The sequence below is a fragment of the Puntigrus tetrazona genome, chromosome 7 (genome assembly GCF_018831695.1).
Source record: "Puntigrus tetrazona isolate hp1 chromosome 7, ASM1883169v1, whole genome shotgun sequence".
NCBI classification, from domain to species: domain Eukaryota; kingdom Metazoa; phylum Chordata; class Actinopteri; order Cypriniformes; family Cyprinidae; genus Puntigrus; species Puntigrus tetrazona.
In genome coordinates, this window is record NC_056705.1 from 22,377,683 (window position 1) to 22,403,687 (window position 26,005).

Consider the following 26,005-nt stretch of genomic DNA (forward strand, 5'->3'; position numbering starts at 1 on the left):
GAATGCCTTTACCATATTTGATGAGCTCTACGTATGTGCAATATTCAATATTTATGTACGAATAAAAGCCTAAAGCCTAAATCATATTAAGCAACCGTGTATCTTAAGAAGATGAAGTAAACTGCTTAATTGAGATTTCTTTTACAAAATATTACTATATTTCTTTTAAGAAATGATACAAAGTATCAAAGTTACTGTTTTTTAATTGTTGTTTTATGACTCACATAGCTTCTTGAATTAGTTGTTGATGACATCATTTTCATTTTGAGTGATCCATCCCTTTAAATGAATAAAATATATGTACATCAAACCTGACTCTCTCTGTCTCACTAGCAGTCTTCACCACAGCAAAGGGCTCCTTCCGACTCCAGTCCCATAGATGTAGCTCATTACTGGTGGCAATGAGCAGCAGCTGAGCAGTCGGATGGAAAGCAAGGGATGCAATTGCTGAGTTGCTCTCGGTGAGCCAGCTCTCACTGCCTCCCTGAAACCGAAGCAGAGAGCAGAACAATTACAATCTGACAAAACAAACATTGAATAAGCATATGGTCAAGACTTACATGCAGGTCCCAAATTCGGACCTCTCCATCCAGACAGCCAGAAGCAATAAGGCCAGGGATGCTAGGGTGAAAGGTCAGGCACCAAGGTGTCCGGCGGTGACCCACTAGAGAGTGAACACACTTTCCTGTCTTAACCTCTGTAATGTAGATGTTGTGGTTCACATGGGTGGAGGCCATTAAGGACCTGCAAAGAAACAAATAGCAAAAACTCTTTGAACAACTTGTTGATGATAGGGCCTAACTGGAAAAGCAGGGGATCAGCCTGTCAGTTTATTTAGCAGATCTGTACTGAAGACTATAACAAAGGAGTTAAAAGTTGTCTTGCCTATCTGGACTGAAGGCCAGAAGAAAGGTTGAGCGAGGGCTGTCTGGTAACTCCACTTTCTGTGACGGCAAAAGAAAATCAAGAGCAGTGATTTTACCTCAGTCACATTCAAACCACAGTATTAAGGCCTATTCACAACAAAACCAAAAACTCTTATGACAGATATAAATATTAAGTTTTGACAAGCATTTTAATTATATGAGAATAAGATGACACAGAAGAAGGATATTGCCGGATCACTTTGACAATGATCGTTTTTCAGCTGATGAACATAAGCATTGACTTTTTATATTTATTTAAACCAACAAATAGTAAATTCAAACAAAAATGTATAATACAGAAAACAGTTCCTTTGTAATTGCGATAGCTTATTGATACTTTCTGACATTACACATTGTATTGAGTAGGCTTCTCTCAAACATGGGGCTACATGTCAGCAAATCACAGAGACCACTATGTCAGTCACCTGGCTTTGCCAATTCATGCGCTGTGTCTTTTCCTCTACAAGCTGTTGTAGGATCCTGTGTGAGGCAAAGCCTCGTGCTCCTCGCTCTCGACCGGACAGGATACATACGGAGTTCTTCTGTCCCACCTTCATCTCCACAAACTGTTCCTCGCTCCAACCCTCCTACACCAGACCCAGAGCCGTCCACCGGCTCACACACAACCAGGCCACCACTGCTACTGCAACGCCATCATTCTCTGCAAGAGACAAAGAAATCAACAAATCATCATAAAAAAAAACTTTTCTAGCTCGTAACTTGACTGCAATTCAATATTAATTTCAGTGTCAAATCTTTCAGCATTGTATCTTTCCACAAATTGTCTCCAAATATGATCTCTGCATAATCAACACACGTGTCAAAGGAGATTACATGGTGTATAAGAACTTTTAACACATATTAAATCAACACTACAGAGCCAAACTTTAGTGTATACAAGAACAGGTATACAAGATCAGTGTGAAAACAATCAAGGATTGTTACACAAATGACAAATACACACATGCACTAGCTGTATGACTCCTTTTAATATCTCACACAGTTAAATAGAAGGGGTTAGATAACAAAAGCAGCAACAACAAAAATAAACAAATCAACAGGAAAAAAATACCATTTAATTTCAGCTAGTTGCCAACATTTCACACTTTCATTTAGTTTAACCAGAAGAACTACACATGACAATGACTCAATAAAGACACATAATTAAACAGTCTTTATAAAAAAGAAACAGCAGCAAACAGTTTTATGCACTTGCCTGTATTATAGGGGGACATGTATTTATAAATTTACAAAAGCGTTAGATACATTTAGGAATAAAACCCTAAGCTAAACTTGGGTCAGTTTTACATGTCTTGTGACAACTTGAGCTATCCTCCATCTGACAGGCTACATGTTTGACTTTAGCTGTTATCTTCTGCTGTTAAAGCTAGATAGGGGATATAAAAGTACTATAAACACTTAGCAAAGTAACTTCATGGCCAAAGAATAAAGGAACCACTGAGAATTATATAAAATTTACGATGTTTGTTTTTGAATGAAGAAATTATGCTAACAGCTTTCACATTTAGCAGTTAGCAGGCTACAGTTCACGGGTGATGTACAAATTCACAGTTGCGTAGTGTTTAAATTACGAGTGTTTTTATTGAAAATATGTTTCAGACAACCACTCGGGGTCTCAGATTTGGCCTACCTTTTTCTCATAATTTTGTCCGAATATACTCCTTGAAATCGTTGATGTCAAGAGAAACAAGTACGTTGGGTCACTTAAGCAGCAGGAACGTTGTTTAAATATTCAGTGCTAATTTTATATTCAGCTTTACATAAATACTGTGAGAAATATTTTTGTTATTTCCCGAAAAGAGGGTCGAATGTACTTTAGATTTGTTGCTGTGTTCAACACCTCCTGCCAAAAAGCGTCCAGACAAAGCCAGTAGAGCGCAGATCCTTGTAATCAATTCCCGAGAACATCGTTCACACGCGAACGTCAGCTGAGCTGTCCCTTTACTGTAAACACGGGCAAATCGGTAATAATTAAATCATGTGCATACATAACACCTTGCTCTTTACTTCTAAAGTACGAAGATGAACATAGTATTTTACAAGGTCTGTATGAAAATACAAAATGTAAAAAAAAAACCTGTAATATTAACTTATAACATAGCAAATTAAGTGTGAAAACAATTTGTATCATAAAAATAAAAATGTATCATAAAAAGAAAAATATGGCATAAAAATATAACGAGAGTTAGTTTTCATGTTAACCGACCAATCAATTTACGCGTTTTTACGTTAATGAATGCATTGACCAATGGGGGCGCTCTCTCTCTTACCCGGAAACCCCTGCTGCAGCTCGTCTTGTGTTTGCCAGATCAGCCAGACAACGACCGTTCAATGAGATTACTGTCTGTCTCAGCTGGTCGTCCACAAGTATGCAGTCCGGTTTTCTAATTGTCGCTTTTCTCTTCACGTTCAGTCTTTCCAGCGGAGAAAGAGCGCTCAAGTTTGTGACTGTGGTGAGTGGTGTATAATGTGTAATCTGTCTCCAGTATTATACTGAGCTGTTTTGGCAAATCTGTTCGGCTTAAAAACCTTTCATGAAACAACACACGCATTCTGACTCGTTTTAATGCATTACAACTCTGCGCGTTTGTGTAGACGTGAGCTGAGTTTGTGTTTCGATTTCTTTCCGATTTTATTCGCTTTTGGTGCTTTGCATTGATTATATTGTATCGACAAGGATATCAGTCTAGTTTGATAGAAGCCTGGTATCCGACCGTAACGACGCAATATCTGCTGACTTGAGTAACCATTGTTTGCTACCAACTTTGTTTTTGGCTCTACAGCTTGTTCTGGGCTTAAACTTTGGTTATTTGACATTGTATCCAACCTATAATCTTGCTCAATATTTGAGTTTATCACATGATGAAACGTGTTGTTGCTTTCAGTGCACCTCCTAGTTCCGTCAAAGCAATAAAATGCTGACACCATTTATTTAAAGTAAAATCTACTCTGGTTTCTTTGTATTGGATGTATATATTGGAAACGGCCTGGCTTTTGATGCTTTTTATACCCAATTATTAATTTTTGATTTCTTTCCTTTGTTCATTCCTTTGACCCAAAAATCATTTAACTTTTGATTATGTGCCAACTTCATTGCATTGCATACAATATAAAAAGTCATTACCAAAAATGGTTAAAATCTGTAATAATAAAAGTATCAGATGCCAAATAAGAGTATTTAACTTTTCTTCTATCTGCTCATTAAATATGTTTATTCTAATTTTACATATGATGGTGTCACTGTATCATATTCAAATATGAATATTTGTACATTTTTTTTGTATCACCTCTGTGCCACATTTAAAAAAAAAAAAGGAAGAAAAAAACCCCCACAACCCTTTTTAGTTTTGTGGGTAGACAATTTTGATGCTGATATCTGGTTTAATTATGTGAAAAGAAGTGTTCTGTGGTAAATGATGATGATCAAGTCACTGCAGCTGAGGAAGTATAAACCGGAGGGTTATGTCGTTTAAGATTGTGCAACATGGCTATGATTGAATGCATTCCCAGAACACCTACTTAATGATTCAGGTAAATCTTACTATAGACCTTAGTGTGAATGAGAGAAGGCCACAAGCCAGTACTCAAATGTAATTCTTTATATACGTTTGGCTGATTTCTGTGGCAGACACTGATAAGGAGATAGACTGAATCTGCTTAACCAATTAGAATGTGTTGACACACAACTGTGTGGCTTGTATCCGGGTGTCAGGATGAGCACATGACAAGTTGGATTTGCTGAGCTAGTCACAGTTGCACAGACTAGTTCTCCGTCCTGAAAACACACATACACACACAAATCCCCAATACTAATGAGGTGTTTGACTTCCTCTCTGTCAGCTTTACCGTCATGGCGACAGATCTCCAATCAAGGCCTATCCAACTGATCCCTATAAGGAGAGTGACTGGCCCCAGGGTTTTGGACAGCTATCTCAGGTACAGCATGCAGACACATTATGTGCTACTTAAGTAGACTTTAGCTCATGCAAGTATCTGTGCTATATTGTGTTTATGTATACACTGAAGGGGTGACCCGCTCCTTACATGAATACACTTTTTATAGAAAGCTGTCATTCAGATGACTGTTCACAAAAACTGTTTATTTGAGTAAGTTTAACTTTAAGTTAGCACCAAATTACTGAATGCACCATTAAGTAATGGTGTATACTTTATATATGCCATTAAGTAATGACATATAATATAATATTATTTTTGTTTTGTTTTTACCATAAAATGTAGTGTTTTTATTACTTCAACTCAGTCTTCTGATCATTTCAGGAGGGAATGAAGCAGCACTTTGAACTGGGCCAGTTTTTAAAGAAACGGTATACAGGATTCCTGAGTGAGGACTATAACCGGCATGAGGTAACTGTCTCTTTAAAAAATGTTTTTTGTGCGTGTTAAACATAAAGAAACAGGTTTGGAACAGCGTGAGAGTGAGTAAATGATGACACAATTTAAATTCAGTAAAACTATTGTTTTAAACAGACTTTTGAGTTTAATTACAATAATCCTGTCTTTGCACTGTAGATATTCATAAGGAGTACAGATGTTGATCGCACTCTAATGAGTGCAGAAGCGAACCTGGCTGGCATGTTCCCCCCTAATGGTTCTGAGGTGTTTAATCCAGATTTGAAATGGCAACCAATACCTGTTCACACTGTCCCAGCGGACGAAGAGAAGGTAGGACATCACACTGAAGTTCTGTTCACACTTTTCTCTCCACAATTTTGCAGCACACTGAAACTTGGCCCTGACCTCTCTTTAGCAATGGAGTCATATTTGCATAGCAACAGCATCAGTAAATGTGTCAGTGTGTGTAATATCTGTTTCCATGGCTACATGACCTGCCTACAGTGCGTTTGTGTGTTTTCTTTTTCTTTCCAGCTGCTTTCATTCCCTTTGGATGACTGTCCACGTTACACGCAGTTAATGAACGAAACAGAAAAAAACGCCATTTTTCTTAACATGACTGAGACCTACAGGGTAAGTCTACCTTGCAAAAATCTATTTATAACAGCAGATCAAATGGCTATGGACTGAACACCAATAGGCTTTTAAAGCGATTATGAACATTGATCATTTTTATCATTCTTCCCTTAAATTTAAATGTTTTTTAAATCCCTAGACTTCTGACCTTGTGAACATGCTCATTTGGTTTAATAAACGCACATGCAAGAAATGTTAATCACTTTTTTGGTTTTGTGAAAATGTTTCAAATACTTGGAGAAAACTTGCTCCTTTGTCAAAGTATTTACATATTACATTTTGGTTTATGAGTCAATATTCCATTTCTATTCTATTTCTATTCTCCCTTCATGTTAGCACATACATTGCAATGTGAATGGGCAAAAAGGAAAAAAAAACCAGTAGATGAACCATCCCAGCCAAAATAGTTATTACACTCATGATGTCATTTTATGCAGGCCTTCATAGAGATGGTGAAAAATAAAACCGGGCTGGAGAAAACCAACATTGAGACTATTTGGAGTGTGTATGACACATTGTTCTGTGAGGTGAGTTTTACCTGGCATTTATGTGCACACGTGCGTTCTTGACTTTATCTAGTATTAGGACACTCTGCCGATCAAGTCTTGAATCACTGTGTGTCAATTTATATTTTTTAACTCCCTATCAAGTGCAGCATAAGGGTTTCATTAATAAATGTATCTGTAGAGGAATATATTTTCAACAATACCTTTAACCATTAAAGACTTCATATGAATTACAGAGTTGTAAATTAGTGGAGTATGAAGCCAATAGCCTGTTTCCCTACTCCATATTTAAATATTTGTTTGTATCTATAAATAATAAACTTTTATAAGTATAATAAAATAATAAAGTATATTTTACATAGTTTTCTTTTCCACTGTTAGCACAGCAATATCAGGAGGCTTTACTTAGAGACACACACACACGTTTTATGGCTTATGGGCAAACCTGTTCCCTATTCTTTGTGAACTCTTTCATGATATAGAGGGACTTTGTGGTAAATGTCTTGTAATATTGGCCTTACCACAAGCTGAATCACCATTACTTCTTTTTATTCCAGACCAATCTCATGATGCTCAGAATCAAATAAATCCATATGCTCAGACAGACATCAAGAACTGTGTCTCTTTTTGTTATTCTCCTTCCCCAGGCAAAACATGGGAAGCAAGCACCTGACTGGGTAACTTCAAGTGTAATGGAGACGCTGAAGGTGTTAAAGAACTTTGGTTTTCAGATTATGTTTGGTGTCTACAAGAGAAAGGAGAAGTGCAGGCTTCAGGGAGGTGAGAACTTATCTCTAAGCATTGCATTTTTTTTTTTTCTGTAAATTTATGCCAAATCAACACAAACAACAACAGCAACAAAATAAAACTAAATGAATAAAAATAACGAGAATCAAAAGCTAGAGAATAACATTACACAAGGTTAAGAGAGTAGTTTCTGGCATTTCATAAGAAGAGATAATATTCTTGACAACATTTCCATAGTGACACACTCTGACACTTTTATGCACATATATGCAAATCAGCATCGTAGGATTAGAGGGAGAGGCTGTTTCCTGAACCGGTCTGCAGTTATAGTGCAGGCAAATGTCACTGTAAAGAAACGGTGGATAGACCGGTCTGAATTCACACCCGAATACGCATGTGCAGTACTGTGATCCTGAGACACTTTAATGTGCTAAAACACTCTTACGCTCTCATTCTCAGGACTGCTGTTAGATCAGATCATTAAGAACCTCTCAAATGCAGCAGCAATGGACTCTAAACAGAAAGTCAAGATGATTGTATACTCAGCGGTAAGTCACGTGTCTCATCAGCAGACCAAAACACCCAAACTTCCCTTTTTTCAGTCTATACTATATAGCCTACTAAAAATATGTGTCCTTTTTAGGAAAATCAATCCATATAATGGTCTCTCATGTCTCTTTTCTAACTAGCACGACACAACAATTGTAGCCCTACAGGAAGCTCTGAACGTCTTTAATGGCCTGCAGCCACCTTATGCCTCATGTCATCTATTTGAACTCTACCAGGAAGAGAATGGGTAACATGTTGACTATGTTTCTGAAATGTTTCTAGTAGACCTCCTTTGGTCAACTAAAATGTATACCTTTGCTCCGTTCTTTCAGGATGTTTTCAGTGGAGATGTTTTATCGCAATAACACCAATGTGTTCGATCCATACCCCGTGTCTTTACCTGGCTGTTCCCAGCGCTGCCCCCTACAGGACTTTGTGAACCTCACACATGAAGTCATACCGAAAGACAGGAATAAAGAGTGTCAGATACAGAAGGAAACCACAGACACTGGTAATCACAATCATTTTAATAATTGCTGTGTATCTCTAACATCTTGTAACCAGTTTTTTCATGATGCACATTAGGGGTGCTCTGATTGATTGATTGTCTACCGATCATTATTGGCTGATAAACACTTGAGTTATTTTAAAAGGCAGATCTCAAAAAAAATCAAGACACATCAGGAGACCTTTAAGTAGTTTCTACAACAAAAAAAAATAATGTGCATGTGATGACACCTCTGTGTCCTGCAGAGCTCGCTTCAGCTTCTGTTAGATATGTGCCTAACAGCTCACATTTTTGTAGGTTTAACATTTAAACGAACGTCATGATATGCTTAAATTTGTTTTATAGCTATAGATTTTATTTTAGGTAAGTCGTGATGATTTGAGAAGGCTAAGAGAAGGCTATTCAAGCATCGGCTATGATCAACTCGCTGCCGCTGGCTGCAAAAAAATATATATAAAATAAGCTACAATTCTGATAAGTACCCTCGGAAGCCACCCTGCAGTGCAGACATTATTTCCACTGCACGTGCTGAATTAAAGTGACAGCGCATCGTAAATATGAAGGTGGATTGACAAGTGAATGTAGCAATAACACCATACATGCATATAATTAATGTCTACTGTGTTACAGTCAACACACGTGGCTTTTTGAATAAATAAGATTAATTTTAGATAAATAAGGCTATAGGTTGCACTCGTGGAGAATAGCAGGATTGTTTGTAATAAAGATTTAAATACAAAAGGAATGGCAGTAGAGCTGACTGCTTCTGTCAATAAGTTTGTGGTAATGTAGGAAGTAGTTTAAATGTTTTGTTTCTTGAGCTACGTTACATAAATCTAGAAGTGAACACAAGTAAAAAGCATTGGCTTGTATATTGCTTCGGTTATATTTAGAAAACGCACTGCATGATCAAACATTTAAAGAAAATGCCCCCTCTACCCCTCAGATTAAAAAAATCTTTTCTCACTAAGAGGGCAATTCTCCCCATTTTCAAAAATTAAAATTCAAGCCCTGAATAAATGTCTAAAAATCCAGATTGAAGTATCACTGTAAATAATTCTTTACAAAGGCTTTTAAAAATATTGGTATTGGTGATCGGTATCGTAAGATACTGCTTTCAGTTATCAGTGATGGCCCTCAAAAGTCCTGATTGGAGAACCCCTAAGGCACACACAAACTGTAATTGAAGAGTTAATTTGCAAAAACTGAATTTATCTATTTTCTAAAATCATGGTTGTTGTTTTTTTCATTGTGCCTTCTAATTAATTTCAATCAAACCACAGTTGGGTTATTTTGATTCGGTTAGAAAATAACTAAAAAGTCTGCTTTTGCTAAATAAACTCTTTTAGTGATATTTGTACTGCAGTTTGAACTACTTCTATATGACAAAAATTCAAATCTGTACATGCATAAAATGGTCACCCTTATTAGTAATATAGATTTAATGTTATTTGATTTTGATAGTTCTCTCTATATATGTGTGCAGAGGTCATCATCGGGCTGGCTGTGTGTGGATTTCTTCTCTTCCTCCTAATACTGCTGCTGTTTGTAGTGCTATGTCGTCTAAAAGAGCCCATGGCTAGCTACAGTCATGTGATAAACGAGAGTGACTCCTGACAATCATATCAGCTCCTCCGCAAAGAGGAACTGTGGGACAGTGAAGAGGACCTATGAGGACACACCGCCAAGTTGTTGAAAAAGATTTAAGCCAACCCGAAAAGGCAGTTGTAACTCCTTTTTGCCATACATTTTTTTTTATATTGGAAGAGTTGGTCATTTTTTATTGCTTACTTGTAACCGTAACTTTTGAGAGAAAAAAGGGTATCAAGAGTTGGGATGGTGTCAATAGAATTAATTTAAACAGTGCTTAGTGCACAGACCTGTAACTGAGCAGCCGTGACCTCTGGCTCTGGGATTTTATTGTAACAGAAGATTGCGTGCAAAAGTCAACGAAGGAACTAAAACTTGAACTGAAAATATCTCTTGAGACTGAAGCTCCTCCAGAGATGTGAGTCCGCTCTGAAACACAGACATCGTTGATGTCATGCTTGTTTGCATTCCCAGGCCATTAATTCTACTATATTTGTGAATGCATGAAGATACAGATGTGGCCACGAAAGACTACTGAATACACACTGAGGCCTTATAATGTACTCGCTGAATTTTACCCTCATGCTTTTTATGTGATTATCTCCTGATTTACAGCCACAGAAAAGTTTTGATTGGTAAATTTCAGAATAACTACATGCTGAACCGTATTTTCAGGTTAAGCGCAAATGAGCTTTTATTGGAGAAATTATTTTAATCTTGGGCGGTTTCCTTAATGATTCATCATTCCTCGTGGATCACATTAATATAAATTTAATTTTATATTCCGTTATGAAAGAGAGAGAAAAAAAAAATCAGGTCCAGGTGCATCATATTTAATACAAAATGGACTGATAAACATGCCCAGTAAGTAAAAAAACAGTTGTATTGTTTTTTTTTTCTTTTTGATAATTTTTTTTTTTACTGTCTTGGCAAGACAAAAAATGATTAGTAGATTGATTAGTAGTTGAAATTCTGATGACGACAACCTTTTTGATTTTATTTTATTTTCATCAAATACAAATAAAGTTTGACAGGACAACTGTTTTAAACAATAGACAATCTTTCATGTACCAGGTCATTAACATCATGTTAATAGTTAACATGGAGGCTTATAATACATGTGTAGTGTCAGGAAAAGAGCTTTTTACCAAGAATATATAACCCAAAATGTTTTATGTGTAAATCTAGCTTTAAAAAAAAAACAAAAAAAAAACTTTCTTTGCTTCCAATATGGGGGTGTCCCTTCAACATCTGTGTCATTTACGGTCCTGGGGCCCCATTTATAAGACATGCATGGAATGGTCTTGTGATGTAACAACAATGCACAAAAATGTCCCTAAATGCATTACTAAAATTGCAGTTCATGCACAATGTGAAGAAATACATCAGCACAACCTACACAATGCACATTAATATCCCTTATATTAGTATATAATTTGCTAATTGCAGTGACAAATTGCACATCACAAAGTGGTGAAAATATTGCTCATTTGGGAACATAATATAAATGTGCCTATTTATCTTGACATTGTTCTTAATTAAGTTTAATTACTGGTTTATGAGTTTAAGTTCATAATCAATGCTAAATCCAAACGTGTTCCTTGCTTTTGACACAGAATCAAAATCTGATGCATGTTATAAATGAAGCCCCAGTTTCTGCAAGGTATTGTGAAATCATGAATACACCAGCAGAGCATAAACGTTAGAGACTAAATGCATACACGGTACAAATGTTGTTGTTTTTTTTTCACACATTCTCCTAAAATGCAACTTTCTTTGTAATTAATGTATGCTTTAACAAGAATAGAAATGTTTGTACACTTGTACTGCAAGTAGACCTTTATCTGGACCAGTCCAGATCAGTGCAACTGTTGGAGAACATACAAATTCAGTCAAAACTAATCAACACAAAATAACACCAAACGTTTTCCCTTCGTAGTCTGAATCATTCTTTTTTTTTTTTTCTTCCTATATCATACTCTAAATCTGTTATCATTTTAAAAATGTGGTGCAACGTTAGGCTGGGTTGAGTGCCCCGGGAACATCTCAAGTGTTTTTCTCTAGTATCTGGAATGGATTACAAACTTCAGTCTCAGCCCTGTGCGCATCCATGACACAGAATGACACTCAACAATCTTAAAGGCGGTTTAATGTCTCTACTGAAACACTACACAGGCTAAGCACCATTAAAAACCTTAAGGATAACACTAACATACATACGTGCACACATACAAAAATATTCTTTCTGCGTCCCACACACAGCTGTTCTTTCTTAATGCCGCTCTGACCTTTAACCTTTACACTTTCAGCTGTCAACAGTGATATGGGTCACTGCACTGGTTTACCATCACAACCTGGGGATCTGCTTATCTATGGATGAGTATTGAGATGTACATGTTTTTTTCACACACAGAGAGCAAAGGAAATAGGAAGAGAGAAATGTTGATTGTCTGTTGTCAAGGTCAAAGGTTAGAAGCGTGTGAGGTAAGGCCCCGATCAGGCGATGGCTTTGGCCTCGGGCAGGAAGGCCTCCCAACACTTCACCAGCTGGTTTAAGATAAATAGCAATTCATGAAAGACTATTCAGTGGTGCTGCACACAAAACAAACACTTACACACTTACCCTATGCTGCGTGTGAAGCAGGGACTCCAGGTATTTCACTATGTGCTGTTTGAAATCTCTGGCTTTCTCTTTCTGCCACAGAAAAACAATTCTATTTTAATCTTGGTATTGCCAATGGTCACAGAATTGAATTTTTTTTATTGTCATTTTTGCAGGGGAAAGTTGGTGATACATATCCAGAATCACTGTTTTTATTCACGCTATCCATGTGAAAATTTCTGGCTGAATTACCTACTATTTGTTGACAAACAGAGGTTGTGAGGTCATTTAAATGCCATCCGAATCCAGTTTAGAAAATCATTCCGAAAGTCATTTTGTAAATCCCACCGAGCACTATCTGATAACTGTTGTGCTTTGCTTCATTTCAAATTTGAATACTGATATATTCTGTCAACAATACAGGAATATACCATCATCGCTTCACTAGTGTATGTAAGCTTTTGAAATGGCAATAGACAGGCAATTTTTTTTTTTAAATATGTATTTTTACATAAATTATATAACCAAAGTCATTTTTGCCCGGTGTAAATAAGAAAGTGCGCCCGTTTTTTGGACTATTTTGAACCTTGACCATGGTAGTTCCCTAGATGAACGTAGGTCTTACGTGTTTGGAACGACATGAGGGTGAGTAATTAATAACAATTACAATTTTGGGGTGAACCATCCCTTTAAATAGGATATTTCAATGAAGAAATAATAAACGCACATTTCCTACAACTAAATTCATCATCATGCTAAATTTCAGGGTTGGAATGATCACAGAGCTCATTCACCACAATCAAATCTAAGTCACTGTATTTTATCACTAAGAAGCCATGCAGTTTTTAATAGATGTGAAAACATGTGAAACAATTACTAACCGTACTAATTCAGTTTTTCAACCAAAACACATCTATACACATCAACCTATCTTACCTCAAATCTGAGCACTTCTTTACGCACAGTACAGGTGACTCTTTCGAAATCTCTCTCATACTGACTGACTTTAGACTCCCACTGTAAAACAGAAAACAGCTCCATGTTAAAAGCAAATTTGTGTGTTGTGCATAAATCATGCGCTGTTGATAATTTAACCTCGTTTATGTCATCTTTAGCCTGCTGCAGCTTCTCTGGTTTGTTCGCCCAGAGCAGTTTGGCCTCAGCTTCTCGTTTCTTCTGCAATGTGCTCTGAGCTTCCTGCAAACGCTGCCACGCTTTCATCCTCTGCTCGAAACAGCACTGAGGAGAGCAAAGAACACAGTAAACAACATCGCATTATTTATGCTGTGGGCTCTGCTTGTTGGTTTTGCGTTGTGCGGTTGTGCTCTCTAACCCTCACGGCCCCCAGCAGTCTGACGTAATCGGCCAGGAGCTCAGCAAGGATGAAGAAATCGCTGAAGGCCTGTTGCTGATGCAGCTGCTCCATCTTATCCTCCACTTCCGCCAGCTGCGACAGCGCACGAGATAAGGCGGAGTTCTCCTCCACGCTGCCCAGCATGGCCACACTCTTACTAAACACCGCTGTGTTACTACACAACTCTACGGGAGGAGAAAGACTTTGAGATTCTTTTCTAACAGTATGAATCTGAAAGATTAGCGGTTTTCATTCTCACCTTTCCTGTGGTTTACTAATGAGTCAACGGCAGCATGGAGCCTCCTCAGCAGCTGCTCCTCGTTCTCCACTTCCTGCAGCTTACTCTCAAACCACTGACACACACGCAGAGGTGTCAATCACTGGTTAAATGCAAAGACCTGGGAGAATTTATGCCTTTGAATTGCAACAGCTGAGCTCCTCTTACATTATCCGATTCATTCATTTTAATGGTCATCTTATTCACTGCGTCCGATGCTCTGTTTATCATCTTTAGGAAGCCAGGTCCGCTCAAAGCCTGAGTATTCACGGCCCTGGGCAACTAAAAACAAGTATGTTTAGATATTAAATACAACATAAAAATACCGTATGATGTGTATAAGAACATGGCATAGGCAGTCACCTCGTCTCGCTCTAAAAACTCTCGAACATCCGGGTCCTGCAACAGTGATGGATGACCCGCTACTCTCTGTAAATATCTACAGAAAATACAAACATCAATCGAAGATCAAATGAGTGTGCATTAGCGTATGAATCACATCTCATAATTTACTTTCTTTTTGCATTCCTGGTGCCAAACATTTCTAGGGTATGACTGCATAATTAAACAACTCCTAACTCCTGAAGGTTTGTGTCTAAAACTGTTGCCACTGACAATCTTTCCAATTTAAGTTTACTCTGCATTCACGGTGTAAATGTTCCATAGCATTCATCAACATCTTCATCATTCAACATTCATCTTTTTCTGGTTTTATAGAGATTCTTTGGAGCTGCTTACATTTTGGACTACAAAATGTCCCATCATGCTAATAAAGGACTTATGCCATTAGCCACAGAAATCAGTTATCCCCCCCAGAGTTATCAATACCAGGAAAAAACGCCAGTTCTGAACCTCTATTTTACGTGTATGTCTAATTAGGCTTGTGTTCACCTCTCCAGTGCAGCTCTTCTCTTTTCCACAAACTCCGCTGAGGATGAATCCTCCTTCCCTACCTTCACTTTAGTCATGCCTGTGACACAACACCAGACCACACGCTCAGTCAGCAAATCACACCAGACTGCTCGGAGTAAAATGATGCAATCAAGAGCCAACAGAAAGTTCAGAGTAAACATTCTTATCCAGGCTACTGCGAGTATCTAGAAGAGGGTCACTAAAATAACTCCACTAGACAAGGAGCCAGAGGTAGCACGAGAAAATCTTTACCCACTACACTCTTCTGAGGTGGAGGTGGAATGATGCAGCCCAGCAGAGAGTGTTTGGCCGATATCTTCTCATAAAGTCCCAGAAAATCACTGAAACGCCGACGCACGGAGAACGTCTTGTTAAGGAACATGGGCAGTGTAGTCTGGAGACAGAGAGACACAGAGAGAGAGAGAGAGAGAGAGAGAGAGAGAGAGAGAGAGAGAGAGAGAGAGAGAGAGAGAGAGAGAGAGAGAGAGAGAGAGAGAGAGAGAGAGAGAGAGAGAGAGAGAGAGAGAGAGAAGCATCATCATGCTGATATATGTAGCTTGATCAATCTAAAAATGGTAACAGGGATAAGCTTTTGTGTACCTGAGTCGACACTTTGTAAGACATGTAGGCATTCATGCCATCTCCTGCAACACAATAACACAGAACTCAGTCACTACAGCTGTCAACGTCCAGAACAAGAAGCTAAATCTAGACCTGTGCGTCTCTACTATTTCACTCCTCAATGTCCAAGGAAATACATGTAGACTAAGAATACAGATGTAATTCAGCCTTTACGAGTTTGTAATGACACTGGGGTGATGGAAAAAAGTATAATTTGCGGGTGGATTAACGCTTTAATTAGGATTCATTTTTCGAATTTGAGATTTTTTTTAATCTCAAGAATTGTATTTCTTAATGTTGATCAACTTTTAAATAAAATGTAAAAAATACTTACCTCAAAAAACTCCTGTCAAAATAAGCTCCTCTGGACGTTTGCTGAAGTTATCCCCCTTTTTTAAGTATAAGTGGGCAATGCCATTTATAACTTGAATGTGTAAGCAGCGAGGCTTCTAGTTATTTAGGTGTAAAAAACATCTGTTCAATATGCTGCTTGATGCTGTATTGTTATTCATGATCGTATTATTTTATTACTTTTATATTTATTCATTTAGCAAATGCTTTTTATCCAAATCTCACTGGCTTTTTACTTCAATTCATTATTCTTCTAGTCATATACCTAAGCTGCAAAAAAATGTTAATAGGCTTTAAATACAAACCAATTTTCTCTGGATTAGTGACTGAAATGTTCAGCTCGAACTGGTCTCCACTCTCTTCCTCGTCCAACTGTTGAAGTTGATCAGCATTCAGTTAGAATTGAGAATCTACATCAATATTACATGAATGCAACTGAAGGGTCTCGTTTCAGTACCTCCTCCATGGTCTTGGTGACAATACTGGGTTTGAGAACGGAATTCGGGACATGTGTGGTGTTGCAAGCCGATGCGGTCGGGCCAATAATCTCTCTCCTGCCTTGACTAGTGGTGTTGGTGAGTGTCAGCTCTACGGTGGCCTCTAGTGTTTGAACAGAAAGAACAGATAAAGCACACAGGTGTGAAGCGAGTAATATCATTTTACCATTATACTCCAGCATACAATTATTTTTGGAAATCTGTACTTTACATGAGGTCTGTTAAAATCGAGTACTTGTACTTTTACTCAATCATTGGAAAAATAATAGCATTCTAATTAATTATATAACTTTAAGAAATCGCAATGGCGATATATGTCCAAGCTGTCTGTTTGAAACATATACTTCATACTTCAGTGTTTTTATTGCCACTAACATCATCTTTAGCTGAGAGCATTCATGCAGAAGCTTTCAGGATACTGGTTTCAGTTTAACATGTCCTGCACCCTTGATTCTTACCTAGAACAATGACAAAAGATTATTTCAACAGTTTCTTTAGAAAGTTTCTGCATAAATCTTCACTGTCTCTTGTTTCTACAATCCAATTTGAGGCTAAGAAAAGTATTTACCTCTTACTTTAAAAAAATCACTTTCCCAAGTGCAATAACTTTTGTTTTACTTTCCTCAAGCACTTTTTGTCTAGGTACATCGTTTTAACTCAGCGCACAGACACTGCTAATATACTTAAGTACAATATTCAGTAATTTGAAAATATCCCTGATAAAGCATCTTTAAGTGATCTGTTTCAGCTTGCCACGCTATTTAAAAAAACAAAAAACAAAGATGGAGTGCATCGTGTTCTCCAACATGTAGTTCAGTTGCCATCTGGCCTGCATGTCAAATCAAGTATCATTAGCTATTTATTGCTCATTACGAGCGATGGTGCAGCGATGGAGTGAAATATTACCAGTGAACAGATCCAGCTCTTCATCAGAGTGCAGGCCATTAGTGGCGTGATGGACATCGCTCCTGATGTACGAGCCCTCCTCGCTGAAGATATCTCCTTCATCAGGAGCTGATGTGGGTGTGATCGGTTTACTCTGCCAAAAGAGATCAACACGACGACGAGATAACAGCCGATGACCATAATGACATAAGTGAAGTTCCTACAGTTGCTATGCTGCAATAAGAGAACAACCGCTGCAGACACTGGCAATAAGCTACGAGCTAGCTTCCGTCTAATGACAGTGAAATATTTCCCCGCATAATATTTAAGCAGATAACAAAACATCATTATTGTTTCCGAAGCAGGTGTCTCACTCTCGCGCCGGTGAATATGTCCTCGCCTTCATCATCATCATCCTCGTCGCTGTCCAGCACCCGAGCGTCTAATTCCGCCTCCTGATCTTCATTATCAGGGAAAGGAGGAGGATTCCGCCCGCAGCCGCCTGACATCGCTTCTTTCGGCCAAATGAAATGTGCGTAAAAAGAAACAAACCTAACGGATTAAGTCTTGGGGTTGGCGTAATTTCCACCTGACTGTCCGTTACAGGTAAGCGTGGATTGGATTTCACTGCTAGGTAACCTCAGCCTGCTTAAAAACATTGGCGGATGGCTCTGCGTTCTCAGGCTGAGAGAAAGAGCGCTGTGTCGCTGCCCCCTGGCGGTCTGGAGCAAACACTACAGCCGCTTCAACACCTGCTTCTACGAGCGAGCGCGGGTCACATGCTGGGGCTGTGCGTTCACGGCATCGCTCGGTGATTAAAGCATAAATTAAAGCATTACAGCTGCAGGAATAAACATGTACTCGAATCGCTGTTGTTTCATTGTGAGTCGAGACGAGGAGCTCGATTTTATGAACCGATTCAACCAGTTTCATCCAACGCGTGCATCATTCAACATAACTCATGCATCGTACTTGACGTTACTTCATTAAACACAAAAGAAAAACACAAAAGCACAGAATATTTGCAAGTAACCGATTTATTAAAATAGATTTTTAATAATTTTAATCAAATAATTCGAGATATGTCTGAAAACAATTTAAGTAATGCGCAGCAATTGCTAACGATCTTCAAAAACATACATATACAAAAATATATATATATTCTAATAAATTTCATATATATTTCTATGAGCTTCTAAGGATTTTTGCACTTAGTCCAGTTAGTGTTTCTGCTGATGTCAGAATCTGATTATTCTGAATTCAGTGAGCAGGGCAACCATGAGGAAGACAAAGTAGAAGATCAGTAGAAAAATTCCATAGATTCGGCTCAGGTGAAAACACTGAAGAGGAACCAGTATGAAGGAGACGACGAGAGACAGGCCCAATGCTCCCGAGAGAACCCAGCACAGCATCCCTTCCGGTTCCAGCTGACCACACAACAGAACACAGATCTTCAACATTTCCATCCAGCTAAACGTACATGACGCTGACATTGTATAAAATATATAGAGTGCGAGACATACCATCACAGCATTGTTATTATTCTGAAAGATTTGCAGCAGGCAGCCTAGACCCACACCAAACAGCATGTCTTAAAGCAATGTTAAAGGGGCATGAAGTGCGGTTATGGTTTTTGGTAATACCAGGATATTTACAATACTGTGAATATGAAGTGTGATTAAATCTGGAAATATAATAGAAAAAAAGGAGAACTTTTAAAAAGGCATATGTTAAAAGATACTAAAGATAATGCCCCCGAAACAAGCAGAAATGGCCATCCGTGGGTATCCCTGACGGGCGATAGTAATGTCTGCAAAGCAATCTGTGAAAACACACAAATATTACAATGTCTAACAGAGGCAAAAACATCATGTGTGATGTCCCATTGTAGTGTCATTCTTTAAAATATTAAAAGCCAACACTTTCTTGTGCATTATATTAGTACTCAACAGTGGCAAAAAAAACTGCCATCTAGTAGTTGTAAAATATTTTTCCTTTCATTTCAAGTTGTACAATATTGGCTATGAGCAAAAATAAAAAGTAAATAATGTGCCGTTTGTGTTTCTTTATGTTGCCTGAGTGAGTGAGTGTGTACCGCCAATGCTGTTGCCCCAGGCTAACAAGGTGAGGCCCAGCACAGTGTTGCTGAGACTGAGAACAACCCCCACCAGGTGCAGCACACTAACAATCTCAGACGCCACAGTGCTGATCCACAGCGCACTGACCACAAAACCTAACAGAGAGTAGAGCTACACACACAGCAACAGAACAAAACAAAACAACCATTTTAGAAATAATAATAATTAATACCCTTTTTTCAACAAGGATGCATAAAATTGATTAAGAGCTACAGTAAAGACAGAACTATTACTGTGTTTACTGTATGTGTAATCAAACGAACGCATAAACATTTGAGTTGTGTTTAAAAAAAAAAATAGAAAAACATACAAAGTGATATCTAGGAGGATGCTCATTTGTGGTAGTGAAGAAGACTATGCCAGAGAGGAAGACTCCAAAACAAAGTACAAGCACCCACACTGGAACTTCTCTTTCGATGAGTAGTAAGCCATCTTAAAATGAAAGAGAAATGTTGTCCGTTTCAGTCACATGAAATAACTACACAATATCTGCATCAACAACATTTATCTTTTCACATACAAAAGGGATTTCTGTTCATCTGACAGAATGCAGCAGGTGCACTTAAGGGATGACATAATTGTACTTTTTTTATGTGCGCATATGAGATTGCTGTTAAACAGGTTTAGTTTCAAGGTTCAAATAAAAATGCCAACAGACTTACACTTTCCTGACTGGAAGGTAAGCACACAGACCAGAGGCCCAGTGATTATGTGAAGACAGTTCAGAGGGCGTTTCCAGTTGTGATCCTCCTTATCCGTGTCCACCACAGGAACTGTCAACAATAACAGCACTTCTACAGGCACCTGACACAGTCAGACAGACAGTAAAAAAAAAATTAAATATGCTTTTATGCATATTAGATACATTTTTATTTTGAACAACAGGTCACTAGATGAATGATTAGCTATTTAAAATCAAGAAGTGATCATGAATGAACATGTTTTCACCTTTATCACTTTGAGGACTTTGGCACTCCAGTGTTGTCTCCTCCAGGTCCGACTATCTACCGGGTTAATGGCATTCAGGAAGATTTGAGCAGTGGATTGAGTGCAAGGAAGCAAAGGCTCATATTCCCCTTCATCTGAAACATACATGCAAGATTTTCACACAGATAACATCGTTACACCGCACAGTACTTCTGTAAAGATGCAATGCTCTCTCTCTCACTTTCATGGTTACCAATGCAGAATACAACACACGCTTGCAAAGTCCCATAATTATGAAAGTCTGTGGTGTTGAAAACTTATAGCCACTTACTTAGCCAACATAGTTTTAAGTTGAGAGGAAGTGACCCACCGTGTGCTTGTACACTGCCACTCTGAATTTCTCTATATGAATCAGATGGTAGAGTATCCCCTAAAAGACAAGAGCAGCACATATTAATATCTGCCCAGTCATCAGATTAACATTGCTGTTCATTTCATAAACTTCAATAGCACGTTTTTAAATAGACAGAGCTTCGATTTGGGATTTATGTATGCGCTATATCTGTGTTAAAGCTTGGTGCAGGTAATTCATATATTACCAAGCAAAGGGCATGTCATTAAAAACTATTATTTTGTGAGTTTACAACACATTTCAACATGCTTAATTTAAAAGGAAAATGGTCACTCCTCATACAGGAATTGTAATGAAAGTGTGTGATGTGTAATCAATGCTAAGAAAGACTAATCTCTTTACCCTGTTCTCTGCCTATGGTCTGGGTTGATCCATTGAGCTGATGCTTCTGACGATTATATATACAAGCACTCACAATTACAGTCAAAACATATGCAATATACAACCCGAGATAACCTGTGGAGAACAGAAAAGAATGATAGGACGAAAGAAATATAATTCATATCCATATACTCTGCAACAAAGTGGAACATGCTATATTTTAAAAAATATATATTTTACATTAATTTTCCTGAATTAATGAAATTATGGTATAAAACTGAAGTGAAAAAACGGTTATCGGACCCACGGCTTCTCCCATGGAAATATGGCCTTTATATAGGACAAAGAAGGTCCAAAACACAGCAGCCATGTAGAAAATGACATCCCGAAGGAATGGACGGGACGCCACAGTAAAAGGTTTAACCAGAGCAATGCTTCCAGCTACCACTGTTGTTACAAAGATTCCCGCTCCTAGAGAAAAAAAAAAATTGTTCAAAGGCTATGGTTGGACCACTTCTTATGTCTAAAGCAATGTGCGATTGTGCACTTCACTTTGGTGCCTTTATCGGTCGGGAATTACATAGTTTACCTTTAAATACTGCAGCACATGTTCTTGATGAGTGTGTGTGTGTGTGTGTGTTTAGCTGATCGCTCACCAAACAGTGCTCCAACAGCAAGACCAGCAGTCTGAGGGTGGGAGAAAGCAGCCATGGCACTAAATACGTCTGGAGCCCCATTCCCAAGCGCCAGGAACGTTACGCCCTGTTCTACTCAGTTACGGAAAAGAATGAAGAAAAATGGGACCAACTCAACCTCTCAGCGCAATTTGGACCTTTTCCAAAACACAAACTCATGACTGAGGATTCCACTCGGTCATATATACTACACACCCCTCTCAGACATGCATACACTTCAATGACAAACACACTTTTTGAAAACACTTCATGCTCAAACTTAAAGGAAGAGTGCACCTTGAATAGTCCACCAAGTTGATGACCCATAATATTTTTCCATGTACTATGGAAGTCAGTGTGGGCCAACAAATTGTAGCATTCTATCTTCTTTTGTGTTCAATATAAGAAATTTATACAAGTTTGGAACAACATGAGAGTGAATAAACAATGACTGGATTTTAATTGTTTTATTCCTTTAAGAACACAAACAGCACCAGAGTTAAACAAGCACTAGCCAGGATGACAATGTCTCGGCTAACGCTGTGAGTGCAACAGCCTAGCAACAGACTAATCATCTGATAGCTCTAGTTGTTTAGCATGCTAAACAAACAATCTATCTTTGAATGTCGACAAGACAAAGGAGATGATTGTTGACTTCAAGCGAGCAAAGAGCGACCATTCTCCGCTGTCCATCCTCGGATCCAAGGTGGAGACCGTCAAAGAGCACCAAATTCCTTGGTGTTCATCTGGCGGATAACTTCACCTGGTCACTCAACACCAGCTCCATCACCAAGAAAGCCCAGCAGCGCCTCTACTTCTTGAGGAAAGCTCATCTCCCTCCACCCATCCGGACTATGTTCTGTAGGGGGACCATTGAAAGCGTCCTGCAGCTGCATCACTGCCTGGTTTGGGAATTGCACCGTATCGGATCGCAAGACCCTCCAAAGGATAGTGAGGACAGCTGAAAAGATCATTGGCGTCTCTCTGCCCTCTATCACGGACATCTACACCACACGCTGCATCCGCAAAGCCCACAATATAGTACAGGACCCCACACACCCCACACACACATTATTCACCCTCCTGCCATCTGGAAATAGGTACCGGAGCATTCGGGCCCTCACAACCAGACTGCTGAACAGTTTCTTCCCACAAGCCATCAGACTCCTCAATAACCACACCTGAAATGGACTTCCTGTCCCATAAGCATTCTTGCACGTCATATTTATTTATATATTATATTTATATATTTGTTGTTGTATTTTGTGTTCTTGCACTAATTTGCACTAGTTTGCACACTGGGTTTACACTCTACTCCCCTGCTGTTTGCACTAGTCCGCACACTTTGCACTTTATGTGTCTAAGACACTGTCTTAGCTCAATATGTGAGTTCTTTTGTATTGTGTTTTAAGTGTGACTCCATGTAGCACCAGGTCCTGGAGAAACGTCTCATTTCACTATGTACTGCACAGCTATATGTAGTTGAAGTGACAATAAAAGCCACCTGACTTGAAAAAAAATGCTGTATTATTCTCTTCAGTCCAGGGCCCAGGAGTTTATCACTTCTGTGTTTGATAAGGACACAGCAGAAGCCCACAGCAGGAGCAATTAACCTTCTCAACCTATGCAATATGAGGACAAATTGCAAGGGCTCAGCCGATCGGCCACATTTCAGGTATTTAAAGGATACAGCCACATTATGAGTCAGTCTCAGTGTGGAAGAAATAGCTGAGAGGTTTGGACAAAAACTGAAAGAAAACAAGCAAAACAATATAATCAAAATAAATATTATAATCTACATACATTTAAACTGTTCTTTATAGAAAATAAATGTAAATAAATTTTCCAACATGACAAATTAACTAACTTGACCCTCAAAAAGCAGAACCTTTTTAACTCTAAATTCTCCAAATAAATGAAAGACACTGTTTCTGTCACATGAGTAAATAGAGAAGTGAAAGCTAGGTCATGGCCAAAGACTCGGCTCTATTGATCGTGTTGTAAGATCACAAAGGAATATACACATTTCTAAAATATATTATTCAATATTATCATTATTATTATTATTATTATTTTTGGTTTATTTTAATCAGTTGCTCATTTTACTTGCATGACCGTTCTAATTATCAATTTTAGTGCATAGCGCAACTGGAATACAACATAAAAATACAAAAACACCAAGCCACAACCACTTTTAAATGTAAAGACTACACAATCCTTATTATATTTTAGATATGAGTAGACAGATGGACCACAAAAGACCACAAAAAATAAGGCTCAGCGTTTTGTTATATTTACAGTGGAAGTAAATGGTCACCACAAATGTTTGTGTGCTTGTGTGTGTGCGTGACCACCAAATAGCATGTCCAAGCCGATTAATAACCCTCGTAATTCTCTCAAATTCACCACTCACAAGTCCGATGCAATTAGCCCAAGGAGAAGGAACAGAAACAACAACCAGACGACCTGCCAGAAACAAAAGAGTGACTTTAACAAAATACGAAACTAAAAATGTGATACACAAGCATTACAAAAATCTGATTACGCATCCTGGATGATGCATTATCATTTGTTTCAGCTGGATATGTAAACAGAAACGTGTCACGCTCCACAAACAAACTTACACTACGCTCAAATTACTGGTATGTGAACAGTAAACAGAAAACCCAGAGTCCCGTGACTGAGATAAGTGTATCCTTACATAGAGTGTGATGGCAAGGGGCAGCAGATTCGGTGGGAACAGGCAAAAGGTGACTTTGGGGTACTTGATGAAGCCTTCATCTGAAGCGCAGTCTGGTGTATTCTTCACAAACTCACATCTCTGACTGGCAGACAGGTTCATCACCACATCACACTGCAGCACAGATCAACAAATACAGCTGTGCAGGACTCCATGCCGATGGTCAAACACTGAATTTATATACGTTTACTCACAGGGGAAAACAGTCAGATTAACTACACATAGTGCAAACACACACACAGCGTCTTTTTAACTTGGTCATACGTTTTAAAGATGTTTTGTCCAGCTCACCTCATCTCCGCCGCGGTCCAGTGCAACTTCCCCAGACCTGTCCGAGCGCCAGGCATTGCTTTGAGGTACCAGGTGCGTGTTGGACGCGTAAACAGATTTCTGGCAGCTGACGCGATCCCATTGCAGAGCAACGGTGCACAACAACACTGAGAGCAGAACACGCATTTGTAAGCCGATACTGCTTTAACATTGCTTTTCAGTGGTCGACACCAGTGGCTGAATCGACGTGGTAGATCGACGGCGACTTTCCAGGTTCCGTTCGGCTCTTCGACGCGATAGACTCCATATATTTACGCGCTGCAAATCACAACATGCGGTGGGATCTAAAATAACGCGGGATTACGCATTGTAACAAGAGAGAGTCGAATAAAAGGGAAGTGCACGAGTTAGGTCATTCCGGTACTTCCTATACAAACAGTGTGACGAGATTAAAGAGACATTTCACTCTTTTCCACTTAAAGGGACAGTTCACCCATAAATGACAATTCAGACATCATTTACTCAACCCGATGCAGGGCTGGGAAGGTTGTTTTTAAAATGCATTTCCTTACAGATTACAAAATTAATGTATTTTGCAACGTATTTCGTTATATTATTTAATTTTAGTAAATTAATCTGAAGACTTTGGAATATTTAAGGTGAGGGGAAACTCTGACGTATTGTTTTCATGTTAACCACCTCTGAATAAAAATGGCTGGCATGAATGCACTTAAAACAATTATAAATCCATAAATAATGCTGTGGGTGTAATACACTCAATACAACATTTTGAACGTAGAAAGAAAAAAAGTTCATAAGAAAGAAATTCATATTTTAGATATGAAAATAAAAGCGCCAGTAGGTGGTGGCAAATGAAATGATGAACGAGATGAACGAGTCACGGACTCACTCGATTCGTTCAAAAGGACTGATTCATTCGAGAAGCAGGCAAGTGGCTTTATTAATGTAATTGAATCATTCTCAGCAGGTTCGTTCACAACGAGGCTTAATGTAAGTAAACCAGCGGTTCTTTCAACAAATCAAGGAATATTAACGTATATGGCATAAAATCAGCATCACATCTGCAATCGCGCAAATATTCGGATAAACAGCACTCTTCTTTCTCGCCTGATATTGCTTGAATATGCATACAAATATAGAAAAACATAAGGCTGAGAACAACTTATT

General features: G+C 38.5%; 4 protein-coding genes across 8 annotated transcripts in view; 1 reads left to right on the top strand and 3 right to left on the bottom strand.

Annotated features, from left to right (window-relative positions):
* The window catches only part of ambra1a (autophagy/beclin-1 regulator 1a), a 64,734-nt gene extending 61,912 nt beyond the window's left edge, over window positions 1-2,822 (bottom strand). For all 5 annotated transcript variants that reach the window (XM_043244688.1, XM_043244689.1, XM_043244687.1 and 2 more), the window contains exons 1-5: window positions 2,578-2,822; window positions 1,352-1,587; window positions 886-944; window positions 561-744; window positions 312-484 (exon numbers count right to left, since the gene is read on the bottom strand). In XM_043244688.1, coding sequence (XP_043100623.1) covers window positions 312-484; window positions 561-744; window positions 886-944; window positions 1,352-1,483 — 548 coding nt within the window. In that variant the 5' untranslated portion in view covers window positions 1,484-1,587; window positions 2,578-2,822. The remainder of the gene's footprint in view (window positions 1-311; window positions 485-560; window positions 745-885; window positions 945-1,351; window positions 1,588-2,577) is intronic.
* Window positions 2,823-3,227: 405 nt separating this feature from the next.
* Window positions 3,228-11,774, top strand: acp2 (acid phosphatase 2, lysosomal). The gene is made up of 11 exons (XM_043243608.1): window positions 3,228-3,400; window positions 4,788-4,883; window positions 5,226-5,312; window positions 5,478-5,630; window positions 5,835-5,933; window positions 6,374-6,463; window positions 7,090-7,222; window positions 7,649-7,737; window positions 7,879-7,985; window positions 8,071-8,249; window positions 9,733-11,774. The coding sequence occupies exons 1-11, from the start codon at window positions 3,317-3,319 to the stop codon at window positions 9,861-9,863; spliced, it is 1,248 nt and encodes a 415-aa protein (XP_043099543.1). The 5' UTR covers window positions 3,228-3,316; the 3' UTR covers window positions 9,864-11,774.
* Window positions 10,824-18,038, bottom strand: snx1b (sorting nexin 1b). The gene is made up of 15 exons (XM_043243606.1): window positions 17,710-18,038; window positions 17,357-17,489; window positions 16,411-16,553; window positions 16,259-16,325; window positions 15,582-15,625; window positions 15,234-15,375; window positions 14,961-15,039; window positions 14,433-14,508; window positions 14,238-14,351; window positions 14,052-14,145; window positions 13,772-13,977; window positions 13,534-13,677; window positions 13,375-13,455; window positions 12,460-12,531; window positions 10,824-12,383 (listed from the first exon to the last, which is right to left on the bottom strand). Exons 1-15 carry the CDS (start codon window positions 17,842-17,844, stop codon window positions 12,333-12,335), a joined length of 1,581 nt encoding a protein of 526 aa, XP_043099541.1. The 5' UTR covers window positions 17,845-18,038; the 3' UTR covers window positions 10,824-12,332.
* Window positions 18,039-18,354: 316 nt separating this feature from the next.
* On the bottom strand, window positions 18,355-25,256 carry slc8b1 (solute carrier family 8 member B1). The gene is made up of 15 exons (XM_043243605.1): window positions 24,839-25,256; window positions 24,509-24,661; window positions 24,221-24,273; window positions 23,498-23,555; window positions 21,790-21,895; window positions 21,437-21,604; window positions 21,155-21,268; window positions 20,771-20,830; window positions 20,422-20,555; window positions 20,136-20,277; window positions 19,784-19,905; window positions 19,431-19,584; window positions 19,077-19,157; window positions 18,859-18,926; window positions 18,355-18,762 (listed from the first exon to the last, which is right to left on the bottom strand). The coding sequence occupies exons 1-15, from the start codon at window positions 25,001-25,003 to the stop codon at window positions 18,574-18,576; spliced, it is 1,767 nt and encodes a 588-aa protein (XP_043099540.1). The 5' UTR covers window positions 25,004-25,256; the 3' UTR covers window positions 18,355-18,573.
* Between the last annotated feature and the right edge of the window lie 749 nt (window positions 25,257-26,005).

What these genes read in the sequence shown, in the direction of transcription:
- acp2 (XM_043243608.1), top strand. Translation starts at nt 3,317, where the DNA reads ATGCAGTCCGGTTTTCTAATTGTCGCTTTTCTCTTCACGTTCAGTCTT. An exon ending in AGGACTATAACCGGCATGAG is followed by an intron (nt 5,313 to 5,477) that starts GTAACTGTCTCT and finishes TTTGCACTGTAG; the next exon opens with ATATTCATAAGGAGTACAGA. An exon ending in ACATGACTGAGACCTACAGG is followed by an intron (nt 5,934 to 6,373) that starts GTAAGTCTACCT and finishes CATTTTATGCAG; the next exon opens with GCCTTCATAGAGATGGTGAA.
- slc8b1 (XM_043243605.1), bottom strand. Translation starts at nt 25,003, where the DNA reads ATGCGTGTTCTGCTCTCAGTGTTGTTGTGCACCGTTGCTCTGCAATGG. An exon ending in TGGCAGTGTACAAGCACACG is followed by an intron (nt 20,556 to 20,770) that starts GTGGGTCACTTC and finishes TGTATGTTTCAG; the next exon opens with ATGAAGGGGAATATGAGCCT. An exon ending in ATAATAACAATGCTGTGATG is followed by an intron (nt 18,763 to 18,858) that starts GTATGTCTCGCA and finishes TTGTGTGGTCAG; the next exon opens with CTGGAACCGGAAGGGATGCT.
- snx1b (XM_043243606.1), bottom strand. Translation starts at nt 17,844, where the DNA reads ATGTCAGGCGGCTGCGGGCGGAATCCTCCTCCTTTCCCTGATAATGAA. An exon ending in AGAGCTGGATCTGTTCACTG is followed by an intron (nt 16,554 to 17,356) that starts GTAATATTTCAC and finishes TTCAAACACTAG; the next exon opens with AGGCCACCGTAGAGCTGACA. An exon ending in AGAAGAGCTGCACTGGAGAG is followed by an intron (nt 14,509 to 14,960) that starts GTGAACACAAGC and finishes TATTTTCTGTAG; the next exon opens with ATATTTACAGAGAGTAGCGG.